Here is an 18,714-nt window from a genome sequence, read left to right on the forward strand (position 1 = left end):
AAGCCTTCCATTTTGTACAACCTGAAGGAGAGCTCTTCCAGCTGCTGGATGGGATGCTGTCTGATTCAAAAATCACCTAATAAAGACAGGTGGATCTTTAAATTTATTTGGTTGAATTTTGTCTTTTAACAATATACATGTCTGAAGTTCCAAGAAAGGTGAGAGCTGCAACGACAGGCATATTGATGGCTTTTAAAGCCAGAATTAAGGTTATCTGGAAGAGTGTGTGGATATAAAAGTGAGGGGGCCCATACAGTATCCCAGAGCAAGCCAATGTCTGGAAGTCAGGTACAGAAGGACCGCCAAGAAGTTTCAGAAGAAGCACCTATGAGAAAAAGAGGGGGTAAGAAAAAAAAGCAAATGAGGCACCACGTTGCACCTTTCAAGAAAAGTATGTGACAGAATGCTGCTGGCAGTCAAGTAAATTACCAGTGTCCTATGAAGGGCCTTGCACCGAAGGGGTGGGGAAATCAGCCAAATGAATTGAGTTTAGGAGAGAATGTGAGGCCAGGAGATGTAACGGCAATTATTCAATTATTGTCATTTGACTGATTAATACTTTTTAAAGACAGCGCTTATTTTGATTTGCATTTGTAAGTGCTTGGAAAAAAATCTTAAGTATTTGTTACAAACCTGTATATCTTGTCCCATTTTAAATTTCTGATCTAGTTATTTCTGTAACTAATGATTTACAAAAAACTGAGGGATAACATGCATCCTAAAGTCCATACAAGTGGATGAAACATGTACAGGTCGATGGTTTTTAACATATGTGTAAACCCGTGTAACTACTTTTCAGACCAAGATATACAATATAAAGGGAACCCATGAAGTCTCTCTTATGCCCCTCCAGGCTCTCTAATCCTCCAGAAGTAAACCGATATTCTGACTCATATAAATATCCATTAGCTTTCTTACGAAAATTTTCAAATGAAACAAAAGAAAACTCTGATGAGCATTTAATTGGAAACTGCTTCAGTGTAAACTTACCAACTGTATTCAGTAAGTATAAATGTCAAACATTTGGCGCCAAAATTCTGATGCAAATTTTTAAGCCTTTCCTCTCCAAAGTCCCGCCCCATTTTGTTCACCGCTCTCGGTTCATTCTTCTAGCAAAACGGCTCTGGGGCAAAGCAGAAAGAAGGAAGAGAAGCGTCTCTGTCATGCGCACTAGGGGCGCTCCCTTTTTCCTCAACCAATCCACTAGGACCCGGCTTCGTCGTGCGCATTGCGCGTCCTCAAGGCGCGCGCGCGCGAGCCCTGCCGCGCTCATGCGCACAAACTGATCAGCGGGCGCGGGCGGAAGTGAGGAGCTGCTGCGCGGAGGTGGGGGCCGCCTCGCTTGTTGTGGGTGGGCGAAACGGCCGACATGGCGCCCTCCGGGAGTCTCCGGATCCCGGTGGCAGTGCTACTACTGTTGCTTTGGGGAGCTCCCTGGGCCCACGGGAGGCGGAGCGACGTGCGCATCATCACGGACGAGAACTGGAGAGAGTTGCTGGAAGGAGAGTGGATGATAGAATTGTGAGTGCAGGGCTGTGGTCTCGGGGCCCCTCGGTGGGCTGGGGTCCTAGGACCAAGTTTGGACCGCTCAGTATCTTCATTCCTCGCATGCGGATCCCAGGCTGCCCGGGACTGCGACTCTGAGCTGTGGGGCGGGAGCCCCCCGACTCCTCGAGATTTCCTGACTCCTGTTGGGATCCTCCACTGTCTTGGTCTCACCCTCTCCTCGTTTCTTACCGGGGGAATGCTCTTAAATTTCCCCTAAAGCGTGCGTCTTAGTGTGGTTGCTAGGGCTGAGGTTCGCCTGTGAGGTTACGTTCAGCTTTGAATTCTCTCAACTTTTCTTCCTGGCCTTGGGGTTGGGGGAGGTGGGTCTCTCTACTTCCTATATAATTATTTATTTGAGAATGAGTCTTCAGAGACTCACAGGCTTATTTCACCAAACTCTACAAAAGAGGGAATGGAAGTCTCCTCTCCTTTTCTCTAATTACCCTTAAAAAGTAGTCCACTTAGAATGTTACAGTTGGAAACTTTTATTTTAAATTTTATTTTATGAATTAGGCATATTTTAAATGTCAAATAAGTTCAACTTGGGTTATTTTTATTAAAAAATCCTCATTTCCTTTATCGGTTTTTTTTTTTTTTTGCTTTTCTCTGCCAACATCTTAGCCTTGGGTGTGTGTTTTTGCAACGTACTGAATGTTATGGGTTGTTAATCTTACGTTTCCTAAGTGTTATTGCATTAAACATGCTGTTCGAATAAAGTCATGTCTGTGCTAATTCTGTTATAATAATGTCCCTTTTGTATCGGTAGATAATAAACTATTTGCCTTTGTTTTTGTCGCTAAATTGGTGGTGGCAGTATTACTGATATCAGTGGTATTAGTGATATTAGTAGAAAACACCCATTTTGAGTGTTCACTGGTGATGGACAGGGAAGCGTGGCCTGCTGCAGTCCATGGGGCCGCAAAGAGTGGGACATGACCCAGCCACTGAACCAAACTGAAACACTTCTAAGCACTTTACATACATTATCATATTAAATTCTTTACAAATTCTGTAAGATAGGTCTTATTTCCTGGATTTTACAGAAGAGAGACAGAGCTTTAATTAATATGTTCAGGTATTGCCATAGTGGCTTTCTTTTTGTCTCCAGAAACTACCGCAGTGTAGATATGCAAAGGTTATTAGAACAACCCCCTTCCTTAACAAGATTCAAGTGGGTGTTTTCCTGTATGGTTGGGTTGCCAGTTAAGGAGGAAGGTGGAGGTGGACAAGGTTCTCCCAAGGGAGAACCCAGAAGGCCAGATCAATAACTCCAGTCGTAAAATCAAACAAGGCATAGAACATTAGGGGAAATGTTTATCTAGTATGCATATAGTTTGTAACTCAACGAAACAATTTTCAGAAACTGTTGAAGATGCAGGAGTGAGGAAATACAACCAGGGACAGCATTTGGTTTTCATTGTCCTTAGTAACTTGTTTTAGATTGTGCCCATAAAATACTCAACAATTTCATAAATAATGTGTTGAGCAATCGCTATTATGAATTCATATGTAAATTACTATCCCATATTACTCGAGATTTTTTAAATCAACTTAATTGATCAAACTATATCAATATAGCAGTCAAAAGTGAAGTATTAGGGGATTTGAGTTAGAGCATCTGCGGAGGTGATGGCACCCCTCTCCAGTACTTTTGCCTGGAAAATCCCATGGACGGAGGAGCCTGGTAGGGTGCAGACCATGGGGTCGCGAAGAGTTGGGACACGACTGAGTGACTTCACTTTCACTTTTCACTTTAATGCATTGGAGAAGGAAATGGCAACCCACTCCAGTGTTCTTGCCTGGAGAATCCCAGGGATGGTGGAGCCTGGTGGGCTGCAGTCTATGGGGTCACACAGAGTCGGACATGACTGAAGTGACTTAGCAGCAGCAGCAGCAGTATGAAATTAAGAATACATATACCATAGTATTTTTTCCCTTAGCTTACTGAATATGAAGTTAAACCTTATAAAAAGCACCTAAGAAACAAAAGGAACTTGAAAAAGGGTCTAGTATTTCTAACAATAGGCTGCTTCTATTACAAGTTAGTTATCTACGTTAAACTTATTTTAATCAGGAATTATGTTGCAGAGATACTTTGCAATTCAAGTTATTGTTGTGGACTTTGGCTTTTGTTTGTGGTACTAGTCTCTTTCCACAATGCCGTATACTTTAAGAAGTTTTATTTTCATAAAATAAGTCAAGAAAATAGAAAATGAAGTACAGAAACTGTATTATGTTTAACAGGTATAGGTTTTATTCTAACTGGTTCCATTAAAAAAAAACCCGGTAAATTATGAGATAATGTACAATATGAGAAAAGTTGAAAGATTCAGGGCCTTTCAAGGGAATACCAGAAGAGTAATTAAAATGCTTAGTATGCTTGGCCACAGATTTGAAAACCCAAGGTTGACCAAGGTCTGGCCAAAGAATTTCATTTGGCCTGCCTAGTGTTTGTGTCTGGGTTAAGTTTTGGGGTAGCATTTTTACATAAAAATGAGGATTTTCAGCTCCTTTTAAATTAGAATAGCCTGCAGTCCTGGGCCGGCTTCCCTGGGGCCAGCTGTTCCCCTGACAGTCAAGCCGGGTAGTGTTTCCCTCTTTAAAATGAGGCACATGTTTCCTATCCACCACAGCACTGGGTGCTTCCTTTTTTTCATACTAGCACTTTGCATTTGTGACTCTTGCACATAAAATCATTAAAACTGATGAACCCCAAGTTCGGCTTTGAGCTTTCTGGCCCCATTATGTAGAGAAATCCAAAGGTTTTTAAAGAGCTGTTTTGCACATAAAAAAGTCCCCTTGTGTCTTAAGAACTTATTCTCAGAATTGCTTTTCTGTAATTAGCATTATCAGTTCATAGTTCTTGATTTCCAGAGTGTTAGATTCATACTTAAAACCTTTTCCTCTTCACAAAGTTAAACCACTTTGCTATCTTGTTTTTAAAAGATGTTCTTTACAAATAATACACTTTAGAATTTTTATCCCCTAATGTTCATATTAGAGTGTTTTAACTTTTCTTTTTAAACTGTATTTCTTAGTTATGCTCCATGGTGTCCTGCTTGTCAGAATCTTCAACCAGAATGGGAAAGTTTTGCTGAATGGGGAGAAGATCTTGAGGTTAATGTTGCAAAAGTTGATGTCACAGAGCAGCCAGGTACTGTAAGTCTCTGGTTCATTTTGTTTCTTTGCAGGTTGGGATGTGTGTTGACCCTGTTTTCCACATTACATGGTCTTAATTCTGCCTTTGACTGGGTTTTATGAACAGCTGGTTAAGCTGATTTACCCACCTCCTTAATGAGGGTTCAATGTGAAGTGTGTTCCCTGGTTGTGTACGGCAGCTTAATTCTTTTCTGTATTTCTGTAAGGGAACTTGGAGGCATCTCCCTTCGCTCACTCTTCCCCACGTAACTTCCTCTGATCTTTTTTCCTTAGCATCCCAGGCCCCAGACAAGTACGGAAGACATCTGTGAGAAGCCCTAGAACCTTTTGACTCAGGTGGACATTGGTCACCCCAGCATTTACATCTGTACCGAGCTTAGAATAAAGAGCATGTGGTTGAAGTTCTTTGTAGAGTCCAGGTCACGTTCCCCGACAAATTATCTAAGTCTCTGCAGTTGGGTTCGAAATTTAATCTGTTAATAATGATTTGAGGATATGGGCTCTTAATTACAAAGCCCTTATGGTTGTGGCCTCCTGACTTGGCTCCCTGGACAGGTATCAAGCCCTGCCCTTATGTGATGCTTCTTACCTGTTCTTGGCCACGGTAAACTTGGATTCTTGACTGCCCCTGTCCCAAATGGGAATAATCTCTAGTATTTGGTGAGGACTCACTACTCTTATAGGTACTGCTCCAAGTGTTTTGCATTTATTTTGTTGCCCTTACACAACATTGTGGGATAGATAATATCCCAGTTTTACAGATGTGAAAGCTGAGCCATAGATTGATCCTTCATCATTTTCATGTTTAACACATGGTTAATGTTAGCTGATATTGTTACTGCCCACCTTTTGAAAGAGTCAATTCCGTTTTTAACAATACTTTAGAAACTCTGTGCTTGTTTTTTGATTATTAAATGCAATTTCATTGGGTTTTAGACATAAGACTGCAGTTATATTGTGCTGCCCCATGACTCATTGCTAGTAATCTTATAGTAGTAATAATTGACCAAATATTTATATGTATATATGTTCACAAATGTCTTCAATATTCAGATTTTATGTACTTTTAAATTAAGATAATATATGGTATTTTTTTAAGTTGCTTTAAGTATGTAAATGAAATTTCTTTCATTGTTTATGTTGTACAGCTAAACTATTTTTAGGTCTAATTTCATATTCTTTGCCTATTAGTATTTAAATGATCACGTCAACTTTTAAGTAGTAAAAGATTGGCTTATGTAAAACCTGTATGTTCTTTCCTGTATTTAGTTCTAATCTTTCTCATTTGTAGGACTAAGTGGACGATTTATCATAACTGCTCTTCCTACTATTTATCAGTAAGTATTTGAAGATTCTGTAGTTACGAGGGATGCATCATAACATAATCAGAATAGTAGCCTCCAGCCTTGATCATGTGTAAAGAGCATTATATTCAGTAAGTTTATTAGAAGGTTTGTTTTGCTTAGTGCTATCTTAGGTGCCTTTAGGTGAATGAATGAGGTATGAAATAATCCGAGATCTCAGAGATTTCTAATTGTCTTAGAAAATGACGTGCACAAGAAATAGTGGCATAAGTGATTATGAGCTCAGGGTTGTGGTTAAGTACTATAGGAAATTTGCTAAGGGGGAAAATCAGTGCGCCGGACTGGTTCCTGGAGAATATGGAGGTTAAACTCAACCTTGGAAGTAGAATTTTTGAGTGCAGAGTTAAGTGTTCCATCTGAGGATTGTCTCATAAACAGTCATAAATAGGAGCATGGAATGTCTACACATTAGCTCAGAAAGTGCTCTAGCTCAGCCTTGGGAACCGTGGTGGGTGAAACAGTTAAGTTAGAATAAATACCATTATGTAGTCTTCAGTGTAGGCTCTTTAGTTTGTCTTTATCTTCTAAATTAGCCATAAGAAATCTTAAATCTCTGTATCTGCCCTGAACCTTAAGTCAACCTTAAGTTGACTGCCAGGAGGCACTTGTCTCCTGAAACAAGAAGTCAGTGATTCTGTATGTATCTTGGTTTTCCTGTCTTTTTTTCCATATTCATAACTGTTTTCCCTTTTTATTTCCCCTTTGTATCTGTTTAAATACCTGTTCTCTATAAGTGCTTCTCATCCTTTTCACGCAGTCCTTTTCTCCACATGCCCCTTATTAGTCTCCCAGCTTTCTCAACACTCCCTGAAATTTTCTAGAATTTCCTGCCCTTTTCTTTTAATCATATTATTTATCATGCCCATTCCCCTAAGTTTTGCCTGTTGAAATCGTACTTATCCTTCAAAAATGTAGGATGCCTGTTTCTCCAGAAATCTTTGGTTGAGTGGGAGCTAACCTGTAGTTTTTTGGATGGATAAAGGGTCCTGTAATCTTACTATAAGTAGTGGGGAGTTTTTGCCCATAAGTGATCAAAATAGAAGTATTAAGTAAGCAGGCCTAGACTGGCGATTGGAACTGATGAAGATACGGGAACAGGGAGAGCACTTAGGATCCTATGGCAGAGCTCCATACGTTGGAAAGGAGGAGGAGGAGGAGGTGGGTGTCGGGAAGAACGCAAAGCGGACTGTAAAGCAGAATCACTGGGCTGCACCAGATGCCTCCAGTGGCTTAAAGCTTGATGGCTGAGGCGATGTGCTTATGGTTGAAAAGACCAGCAAAATGCCTCAAATTGTTCACCTCTAGTTCAGTAGTAGCTAATAAATAATAAATGTTAGATACTATTCTAACCACTTTTTCGTGAAGTCATCTTTTTAATGTGTGTATTGTGGCTTAAAAGTAATTTTCTGAGCTGTATCTACATACCGAATTTCTTTTTCTCCTCAGTTTTTTACTGAGATATAATTGACCGGTAGGGTTTTCTCTGGTGGCTCAGCGGTAGAGAATCTGCCTGCCAATAGAGGAGATGAGGGTTTGTTCCCTGGTTTGGGAAGATCCCCTGGAGGAGGAAATGGCAGTCCACTCCAGTGTTCTTGCCTGGGAAATCCCATGGATGAAGGAGGCTGGCGGACTGCAGTCCATGGGGTTGCAAAAGTTGGATACAACCTAGTGACTAGAAAACAACAAATTGACATATAACTATTAATACTTATTCTATAGTTTTATTATTTGGAAGAGTGTAATAAAGTCTGAAAGCTTATGACTGTTCAAAAATATAACCTCAGTGGTTAATGAAATATGGCGCTAAGATGTTAAGGGTAGGTAATTAGTGTAATTTGCTAGTTGTGTATTGCTCATTGCTGATTTTGAGTACAGGATTGATTGTAAAATGAGATTATAGAAATAGCAAAACAAGTTTATTTATTCAGTGCTAATATTTGCTTCTGATCTTCATTAGTTGTAAAGATGGTGCATTTAGGCGATATCAGGGTCCAAGAACTAAGAAGGACTTCATAAACTTTATAAGTGACAAAGAGTGGAAAAGCATTGAACCCGTTTCATCATGGTTTGGTCCAGGTTCTATTTTGTAAGTATAAAGGGTTTTTCTCTTATTTATTTCAGAATTAATTGGATCATGTATTTCATGTAAATAAGCATTTATATTTCATTTTAATTCTAGGACTGTTAAAATATGTTCAGATTTACTCTGTGATATTTTTAGTTTAGACTTTTATCTTCCAAATGATAGTGTGGTCCTTTTTTAAGGTAGAGAGAGGCATTCTATAGAATTAAGCTAAAAGTCTTGTTAGAATATTTTGGCTCTGTAAATATGGTCATTTGTATCATCAAAATAATTCCTCTAGAAGTGACATAATGGGTAAAGCTATCATTGGAGCTTAATATTTGAATGAGAAGCCTCAACCATATACTTACTTGTGCTACTTTTAGATTTTACTTGTTTTAATGTGATTGAATTATTCCACCTGTCTGATAACTTTTTTTGTGAATAGTATGGATGAGCAATGTCTATGGGGCAGTAAGGATTGGGCGTAGCAAGAAGGTCTTTTGTTATTTTCTTGGGGAGCAGAGCCTCACAAGTCATTTGAGAGACCTCTGGGAATATTGAGTTTTTCTGAGGCCATCATGGACTCATCCTAGTCCAGCTAAGTTATTTCTTCCTGTCCTCTTACCAATTGTGTCTTTGGAGGATGGAGAATTGGAAATACTAGTATATAAGAGAATGTTCTGGATTCTGGGAGTGCAGGAAAGTTTATCCCTAAACAGTGTTTTAAAATAGAAGTTTATCTGTAGGACCTTTTCCTTATACCTCTGAATTGAACTTTTAGAATTCCCCCATTGAACCACCATGCTCACTAAACCCAAGTAAGGTACCTAATGTTCCTGATAGAATCTAATTAGCACAGGCTGCAGTGAGCTGCACAGTGATTTATGTTTTTGTTCCTTGTTCCTGTTCCCATTTTGTGTTTTAAACCGCAGAAGCAACATGATTAAAGTACATTTCTCTGTTGGAGTGGAAATGTAACTGATTCTGTTTAAAATCTCCTGTCAGTAAATGATTCTTGCTCTTTCTGATGGAAGAGTGGGGGGGTTGCTTGGAAGTCTCTGTTGACTCTTCAGGGCAGCATTTCATACCTTTCTTGTTAGACGAATAAAGGGTACTCCTAGGGTCGGCTTGGCAGGGGCACATCCCCCCCTGCCCCACCCCAAGACTGGTGATTGGATTTGGCCATTCTGAGTACAGGTGCTCTGGCTTATCTGTGAATTAGTATGTATTGGTGGGTGCCGCTTATGCTAGAGAGAACCCACAAACCTAATTTTTGGAACATACCTTTTTTCTGACTGCCTGTTTAATTGAGTTTAATTATGTGAAAATAGTTATTTTTACTTCTGTGGTGACTTATTTCTTAGGTAATTATTTTGTTATTAAACTGTATCAAACTAATACTGTTGTAAGTTCTACTTAATTTTAATATGAAAGGAGGGTAATTCTTAGGTGAGAAGGATTGACTCAGCAAGTGCTCCCAGTCTTCCTTCAGGCTCCCTTCCTTATGTGTTCTTTGGAGGATTTTAAGGGTGAATGAAGAGTTTCCATTTGCTTATAGTGTGTCTAACATCAAACTAGCTGGTTCCATAGAGGTCAACCCATATTCACAGTACATTGGAGAAACCAACAAGTGAAAGGTTAAAGGCAAAACAACAGGAGAAAAGGAAAAAAGATCAAGTGTTTTGTTTGAGGATATTATGTAGTGGCAAAAATTCTGAAACTGTTGATTTTTGCTAATAAGCCTTCTTATGGGCCTGAAATCAGTGATGTATCACTAATCTTGAGTAATATCACCAATTAAATCTGTTGTGTTGGAAATTATAGAGTAAAAAATAGAAAATATAGATAATATACACGTCTTCTAATTCAGAGCTGCGTATACAAGTTGGTTTTTTCTTTTTATTTTAGGATGAGTAGTATGTCAGGACTCTTTCAGCTCTCTATGTGGATCAGGGTAAGGGCTCAGATTTACTTCTATTTTAAACATTTTGGCACTCACTTTTTAAAGAAATGGCTGTGATTTTTATTTTTCGTCTTTTGATTTTAGACTTGCCATAACTACTTTATTGAAGACCTTGGATTACCGATTTGGGGATCATATACAGTGTTTGCTGTAGCGACTCTGCTTTCAGGACTGGTATTAGGACTTGTAAGTTCCTCATTTTTGGAGTACTAGGAAGAAAAATATTTTAGAGTTTTGCAATTTAATATAGTTACTCTAACTTTTTATTATACATTCAGATTCTTATGTTTATTTTTGCAGTTCATGATATTTGTGGCAGATTGCCTGTGTCCTTCAAAAAGGCGCAGACCCCAGCCTTACCCTTCCAGTAAGTATATTTTTAAATGTTTTTGTTTACTGTAATCCCATTCATTTCTGTAATAAACACACTCACACACATAACAGGTTGCCTTTCTAGCTAGGGTTTCTAAATTTGGCGTAGTGGCAGAAGAGAGATACATATTTCATGTAAGAATGACATGACAGCCCAGTGCATTTAGGAACATAATAGTCATTATTTTGGCTTTTATATTGTGGAGAATTTTAACACTGCATGTACCTTAACAGATATTTGATAACCATTGACCTGATGTCAATTTGTTTGAAAATTCCATAATATTCGGGGATCCATTTGAGTATATTTGGGTCAAAAAAAGTTGAGTATATTCCAGTCTTGAAGTCATCTCATTGGTATAGTGACCACATTTGAGGCTTTTTCTTTGTATGTTGGTCAAGTCTAAGTTTTTCTTTTAGGATATTGGGGAAAGCAATTCCTGTCATTGCTTTAGGAGTCTCATTGAAAAGTGAAAGTGAAGTCACTCAGTCGTGTCCGACTTTGCGACCCTGTGATCTATAGCCTACCAGGCTCCTCTGTCCATGGGATTTTTGAGGCAATAGTACTGGAGTGGATTGCCATTTCCTTCTCCAGGGATCTTCCCAACCCAGGGATTGAACCTGGGTCTCCCGCTCTGTAGACAGGCACTTTACCATCTGAGCCACCAGGGAAGTCCCATTAGCTGTGTATTTTACTACAAGATGGGAATTAGAATATTCATTGCTATTTGTCTTAATATAATTTTACCTACCTATCATTTATTTTTAAATTTGAAAATTATGCTGTTATGAAGGCCTTTATTTCTAAAGAACTTTCACTTTCTGTCATCCCATTTGCTTTTCAGCAGCTCTTTAAAGTAGGCTGCATAAGTGATACTCTTTCCATTTTGTGATTCCCATTTAGTGAGTAAACTAAAGCTCCGAGAGATGAACTGTGTTTCCAGGTTCACGCAGAAATGAGAGCTGAGAGTAGAACCTAAGTTGAACTCTTAGCCCGACATTTCTATTCTGCTGCCTTCGTGGCTTAGGACTTACTGAGGTCAAAACTTCTGAAATGAAATAGAGCAAGTGCAAAGTCATAGAGAACTGAGCAATTTAGAAACATTTCAGTGAAGATGGCAGTTAAGTATTCATTGTTGAAGAGCTGATAGGGTTTTTAAAAAATTTCTTAGATAGTTGCATCGATATCAAAAGTTGCATGCACGGAGGGGAGGGAATAATTTTATTCACCAAGGGCCGCTGATCTGTAGGAAAAGTATAATAAGTGCAGATTATTTATTGGACAGTTGAGTCGGTAAATGTACATTTTATTTATATTTTTTGCTTAGAAAACCTTAAACCTAACAACAGATTTGTCTTAGGTAATCTGTTACACTGCTGATGTTAATCCATACTTTAATGTGATATTGCCCCTTCTATACTAGGCTTCTGGATTTGAGTTGTTTTCCATTTTGTTTTTGGCTTAGATTTTAAGTTGCTGGGAAAAGAGCCAACTAAGTCTAATTTTAAGCGAAATAGGAATTTATTGGTTCATGTAGTGAGGAAGCCAGAGGACAGAGTTGACTAAATCCTAGGGCTCAAATGTTTCTGAATTGCTCAGTTCCCTATGACTTTGTGCTGGTTCCATTTGGGGCTCTTTTTAGTCCAAGCATAGAATAACTACAGAAAGCTGTAGCTCATAATTCTAGAGTAAGAAGGAAATATACTTCTCCCTATACTCACCTATCTTTTGAAAAAGTTCTGGTGTACTCTGCTTGCGTAGAGGGCTCACTTTTTTTTTTTTTTTTTTAAACTGTAAATCAGAATTTCTCAGCATTGGCTCTGTTGGTCTTTTGAGCTGGGTAATTCTTACCTGTGACAAGCTGTCTTTTGTACATTATTGAATCTTTAGCATCATCCCCCTGGTTGCCAGCAGCACTGCCCCTCTCAGTTGTAGCAATCAGAAATATCTCCAGACATTGCCAAGTGTTCCAACAGAATCGCCCCTGGTGGAGAAGCGCTGCTCTCAACGTTGTTTATACTCAACTACAGCTGCATGGGATGGGGCATAGGGAAGGAGTTAACCCAATAGAAAGAGATATGCCAGACAGATCAAACAACAGATTGTCCACTGTATGGGAATTCTTCCTGTGGTCTCTTCTACCTTATACCCCCTTTTCTTCCTGCTCCATTCTGCATTGCCTAGGATTAGGGATGGTCTTGGACCACTGAACAGAGAAAAGCTCGTTAGCCAGATTCTGTGTTCTGTATCTCAGTAACATGGTATGTTCTAAGTGTTCTAAGTTTACGTTAACTTGCAGCAGTTCCTATTAACAACTGGGGTGGGGGGATATTGTGCGTGTGTACATGTAAAAAAGTAATTGAGCTGTATACTTAAGATAGGTATATTATGTTGTTTGTAATTATGCCTCAGTAAAATTATATATGTGGAGAGGAGGAGGCACATTTATGAATCTACTTAATAAAAATCATGTCTAGGAAAATAGCTTTCATCTGATTCTTGTTCGCCTGGGAGCTGAAACAAGGGTACTATTGAAATTTGTCTTATTATCTTTATTAGCTAGAAGATTTAATAGTAAATTAATATAGTTTTATTTAATGCAGTCTATTTTCTTATAGACATCCATATTCACAGCATTAATTCTGATTCATTAATTTCAGTTCAGTTTATGAATAGGTGGGTAATAAGAATGAATTCGGTAAGTAAAGTGGACCTTCCAAACCAGTTATTTTTATAGGGTCATTTGTTCTTAAATATAGCTTTTTCCTTTTGGAAATCCAAACATGATTGATAAATCATTGCCAAAGCAGTTTATGGGCATATGAATTGTGTCTTGATTGTACTCTAACACAACTCTAATACATCAACAACAAAACACTTCTGGTTTTTATCTTTAAGGAAAATTACTACCAGAATCTTCCCAACCTTTGAAAAAAGTGGAGGAAGAACAAGAGGCTGATGTAGAAGATGTTTCAGAAGAGGAATCTGAAAGCAAAGAAGGGACAAACAAAGACTTTGCACAGAATGCTGTAAGACAGCGTTCTGTGGGTCCTTCACTGGCCACAGATAAATCCTAGTTAATTTTTACAAATATTTTCATATGATTTTGGCAGAAACAGAAGATCGAGCATTTGTTTTGGTTTGATGTGAACTGTGACTTGCTTGTACATTGCAAGGTTCAGCCTGGATTGTCATTAGGTTGAACAGTCTACCTTCGGAAAATAAAAGTAGCACTGGAAAAAAGAGGATTTGAAAACAGTATGGTGGTTCAAGCAGTTCTTTCATATTTGGAAAATCTGGTGCCAAGCAATAAGATTTCTGTATGTTTGTTTCATAATAACTTTCAAGTCTGAGTTGAAAAATTACATTTCCCAAGTATTGCATTATTGAGGTATTTAGGAGATTACTTTAGAGAAGAAGATTTCTCATTTGATATAATTTTTGTCAGTTTCACTGTGTGAAGAGAACATATTTCCCATTAATGGGAACTTTGCCCGTTGTCTCAAGAAATGTGTATTTCAGTAACAACTCTGAAACCCTTTATCTCCTTTAAAGTTAAAGTCCAAAATTTATTCATAGTTTTAGATTATGCAACTAATAAAAGCTGCCTTACTTGAATTACAGATTTCTACCCATGATAGTACAGGATATGTTTAGAAAGTTTATAAAGGTTGGTTGCCTTTTTTGTTCTCCTGTGTTCAGCGTATGATTTGTATTTTTCTCACCACCATGATCTCACCATGATTTTTATTTTCCAAATTGGACAATTTCCTGGAAATGTCTTTCATGTTTTAATACATTGTTTCAAACTGAAGTTTACTGAAGAATACTTAAAGTGAAGAGCCATCTGATAACTTAAAATTTTGGCTACTTGTTTCAGATTTTACATCATTTTTGTTGAATCTATACTTGAACTTCTTTTTTTGGATGTGAAGGTGAACATTCCTGATTTTTATTTGATTTTGTGGAAAAGCCTTGGTATTTTCTGTTTTGAAAATTCACAGAAGCTTAATATGATATAAAGTTAGTATTCTACTCAGGAAAAAGCATCTTATAGTGTGTGTTTTCAATATATATTTGTCCTCATCCAAAAAGTTCTTAGTGGATTGTACCAAGTCAACACATGTTTGATGATTTAAACTCATAAAGTTTTATGTTTTTGAAAAGACAAACTATTCTCTACTTTCTATTGTGATATTTCACAGATGGGTATCAGCAAGATGGGACATTTAATATATTTTTACTCCTTCAAGAGAATAGTTTTCACCTTAACAGCAAAAGAGGAAGTGGGTGGAGCTGTGGGGCAGCAGTAAAGAAATGTATTAGCTGCAGTAAAAGGAAAAACCATAGATACTCTGAATGGATCACTTCTCTGTTATGGTCATAGACAGTTTCTATAATGTCCCCTTTAAAGGCCTCTCCTTTAGAATATTAAATATTCTACCACTGAAGAGTTTGGATATGTAATAAGTTTGTGATGCTTTAGAAAAATCTAAGCACAAAATAAACTTTTCTAAGTGCTTCACTGAAGCTGAAGGCAAGTGTGATTTCTAATTGATCTTAATTACTACTTAATATTTAAATATTTAATTGATGCTTAATATGTATTTAACTGTTCAAGTGAAAGTGGTGTCACTGTATATGTACTTGATACATGTAATCAAAAGGCTAGAGTCATATATATCTCTGTTATCTGAGATGATCGAGAAATGCTGCTCATTAATTAAGCATTCTATTCTAGTCTTACACATCATATATTTTTAAGTATTTAAGTGATTAAAAAATGTAATATGTGCAGAAAGTTACAGGTAGACTGAACATGTAAACTTGGTATTTCAGAAAAGATGTGTATCTTGTATTTCTTCAGGATTGTCACTGTAGATACCTGAATAGTCCATTTTCTCTCACACCAGAGGCTTACTTACAGAAACTATGGGGATCATTTTACATGTAACAGACCCCTTTTGTTTCTGCATTGGTTTAAAGGGACTCCACAGGGCAGCTTAGCTCCAGATCATCTCACGAGTGAATAAGAGGCAGGAGCAGCATCCTGGGGAACCCTGCTCCCCTCCCTGCCCCAGGCATTCAGCTCCATCATTGAAGTATTGAAATCTGATCACTAGAAAATACAGCATTTACTATGTACTGCCTAAATACTTCAATGAGTGAGATGGACAAGAGTTTAATGACTCCATAGGTAACATTTTCCATTCATTGAGTATTGGAGAGGTGCAGTTTTTCTGTGATTATTTAGTCTACTGCGGTATGTGATAGTTGAGCCTTATATGTCATCCAGTTGAAGGCTCAGAGAACTGGCAGAAATAGGTAAAATACGAATCTACAAGATTTCAAGTGTTGTGCTTTTCTTCAGTGTGAGTACTGCATGTCTAGCAATTTACATATGAAAACACAATTTAGAATTTTACTTCTATCAGAATATTGCAACAAATGCTATTAAGAAATAACCAGAACTGAGTACTTGCAGTCCTGTGTTATTGGGTAATATATAAAGAAGGTTATTACAGTAAATGATGCTCTTGAAAGAAATTTTCTCTCAAGGCAGTTGTGTCTTTATTGAACCCAGTGCATAAAAATGCATAGTTCTGGACTTGTGATGAGAGAGGCATTTTTGAATGAACATTTTAACTCATTTTAGAGTTACCTAGGATATTTTGATTTATCGTGGTAGTTAGAATTCTTTCAGTAAGTTTTTCCCCCAGCTTTATTGAGGTATGATTGACAAGTTACTTTTGATATGAATCTTTTATTCATAATTGTTAGGGTTTGGAATTTAAATGAATGGTCATATTGAGTATCATTGTATAATCCTAAAAGTAAATTTTAAATTGACTATCCTACTGCAGTTTTAGATATGTTGGTATTGCACACCCACCAACTTTTGTACCTGTTTAAAACTACTGAAACTAGAAAAACATTAAGTTTAAATTGGAACTTTGATAATCTGTAGGTAGTAAGAGTGAGTTACACACTTGAACTAACATCTAAACTGTTCCTTCTCCTTTAATGATTTTTTTTGTTTAATGTTGATTCCTTCATTACAGATGGTGATAATATCAGTACTGGATTGTGGCCATTAATGGAATCAGCTGTCCTTCCTTTGTACCCATTTGACTATGTGTGACATTAGTTATAAGCTTGTTTTCATCATCATATCACAGCTCAGACTGGTTGAATCTCGAAAATGAAATGGGTTGACCAAGATTTGATATATCCAAAACTTCTTTTAAAGCGTAACTGAGAAAGTCCTGTTTTAAATTCATTGAAAGTACACTTCACTTTGAAGAATAACTTGTTTTTTTTTAAACTGTCTAAGCTTCAGTGTTTTAATAAAGCATATAGTAGAAATAAGGTTGTTAGTGGATTAGACTATATCAGCTGAAGTAAGTACTTAGAAACTGTCAACATACTGCTACCAAGGCATTCCTAAGAAGCTTTCATTAAATTTAGTCTTTCTGTGTCACCAGAATCAAGTATATACTTGGTTGGAAATTTTAAATGCTCTTATCTCTGTCTCTGCTGCCCCAACCCAACTAATGTTCCTGAAACTGCTTGAACAAGTGAAGCTGTTCTATGAGGTTATCTCATTACATGTTAGTTCAAGAGTCAGCTCAAATCCTGTGAAACCTTTCTGGCCCACGGTCATTTCTTTCATAAAGAAGCAATTTTGCGGTTTTTACCATTTTAAATGCCATCCTACTTTCTAGTATTTCTTCTCTTGGATTTATTTATAGCAATTAACTGACATTGAGTAAATCATAATACATCTCTAGGCCTCAGTTTATGAGTAAAGTGATTTCTGAGGTTCTCTACCTTCAACAAGATAAACATTACTGTCATTGGGGGTGAGTCTCTTTTTAATAAACAGCACCTTAAGAAGTATTAGACTGTTTAAAAAGTTATTTATTTTGCTAACTCATCTTAATTGGGTTTTGGGCTGAGAGTTAGAATCCTTACTGTATCCAAAGCACTAAAATCATGGTCCACCCTAAAAGCATGTGTGTGTGTTAAATCACTTTGTTGTCTCAAAAACCTGATTGTTACCTCTTTGAGGCCTGACACTTAGTTTGAGACAAAATATAGTGTTGTGGGGAGACTTCGGGGCAGAGGTCAAGGGACTTGGCTCCAGATCTTGTCTCTGCTCCACATCATCAAGGGATGTGACTGCTGCCTCTCTGAACATTGATTTTCGTGTTTGTGAAATGAGGGTGAGTCGAGTAGTCTAGTATTCCCATAAATGACTTGGGGAAATTCTTGAACATTGACGTTATTTGTAACTTTAGCTTCCTGGGCAAGTTTCCTAGAATATTAATGCCATTTGAATGAAGCCAGTCAAGTAGTAAAGCTGTTACTGTTGACTGTAAGCTATGTGAGTGTCACTAGGAGCTAACTTGGGCCCTTAGTCTACTGAGATGGGGGAGTAGGAAAAGAGAAACACTCTCCTGCCTTTTTACTCTCACGGTTAACACTGATGTCATCCTTCACACCAGAGCCCAGATTTTAAATTCTCCATTTCTTTGCCTCCCTTTTCTTTAGAGGAAGCAAGTCCAGCCTCAGGATGGGCAAGTTTAAATTCTATTTTATTTGGGTTTTATGTTTAGTGAGCAAATTCTTACATGTCATTTTTGACAGCAACTTGGAAACAGTGTCAGACTTTATTTTTGGGGGCTCCAAAATCACTGCAGATGGTGACTGCAGCCATGAAATTAAAAGACGCTTACTCCTTGGAAGAAAAGTTATGACCTACTCCTTGGAAGAAAAGTTATGACCAACCTAGATAGCATATTCAAAAGCAGAGACATTGCTTTGCCGACTAAGGTCCGTCTAGTCAAGGCTATGATTTTTCCTGTGGTCATGTATGGATGTGAGAGTTGGACTGTGACAAAGGCTGAGTGCTGAAGAATAGATGCTTTTGAACTGTGGTGTTGGAGAAGACTCTTGAGAGTCTCTTGGACTGCAAGGAGATCAGCCCTGGGATTTCTTCGGAAGGAACGATGCTAAAGCTGAAGCTTCAGTACTTTGGCCACCTCATATGAAGAGTTGACTCATTGGAAAAGACTGATGCTGGGAGGGATTGAGGGCAGGAGGAGAAGGGGACGACAGAGGATAAGATGGCTGGATGGCATCACTGACTCGATGGACGTGAGTCTGAGTGAACTGCGGGAGTTGGTGATGGACAGGGAGGCCTGGCGTGCTACGATTCATGGGGTCGCAAAGAGTCGGA

The 18,714-nt window shown here is 38.0% G+C and overlaps 1 protein-coding gene and 1 long non-coding RNA gene across 2 annotated transcripts in view; one reads left to right on the forward strand and one right to left on the reverse strand.

Annotated features, from left to right (window-relative positions):
• Window positions 1-1,193, reverse strand: part of LOC138443567 (uncharacterized) — a 59,019-nt gene extending 57,826 nt beyond the window's left edge. The window contains exon 1 of the long non-coding RNA XR_011258203.1: window positions 991-1,193. This is a non-coding gene — a long non-coding RNA (uncharacterized lncRNA). The remainder of the gene's footprint in view (window positions 1-990) is intronic.
• Window positions 1,086-15,002, forward strand: TMX1 (thioredoxin related transmembrane protein 1). The gene is made up of 8 exons (XM_069596165.1): window positions 1,086-1,521; window positions 4,587-4,702; window positions 5,999-6,044; window positions 8,029-8,157; window positions 10,045-10,090; window positions 10,184-10,285; window positions 10,400-10,466; window positions 13,371-15,002. The coding sequence occupies exons 1-8, from the start codon at window positions 1,370-1,372 to the stop codon at window positions 13,547-13,549; spliced, it is 837 nt and encodes a 278-aa protein (XP_069452266.1). The 5' UTR covers window positions 1,086-1,369; the 3' UTR covers window positions 13,550-15,002.
• Window positions 15,003-18,714: the final 3,712 nt, after the last annotated feature.

The sequence above is a fragment of the Ovis canadensis genome, chromosome 7, assembly GCF_042477335.2.
Source record: "Ovis canadensis isolate MfBH-ARS-UI-01 breed Bighorn chromosome 7, ARS-UI_OviCan_v2, whole genome shotgun sequence".
NCBI classification, from domain to species: domain Eukaryota; kingdom Metazoa; phylum Chordata; class Mammalia; order Artiodactyla; family Bovidae; genus Ovis; species Ovis canadensis.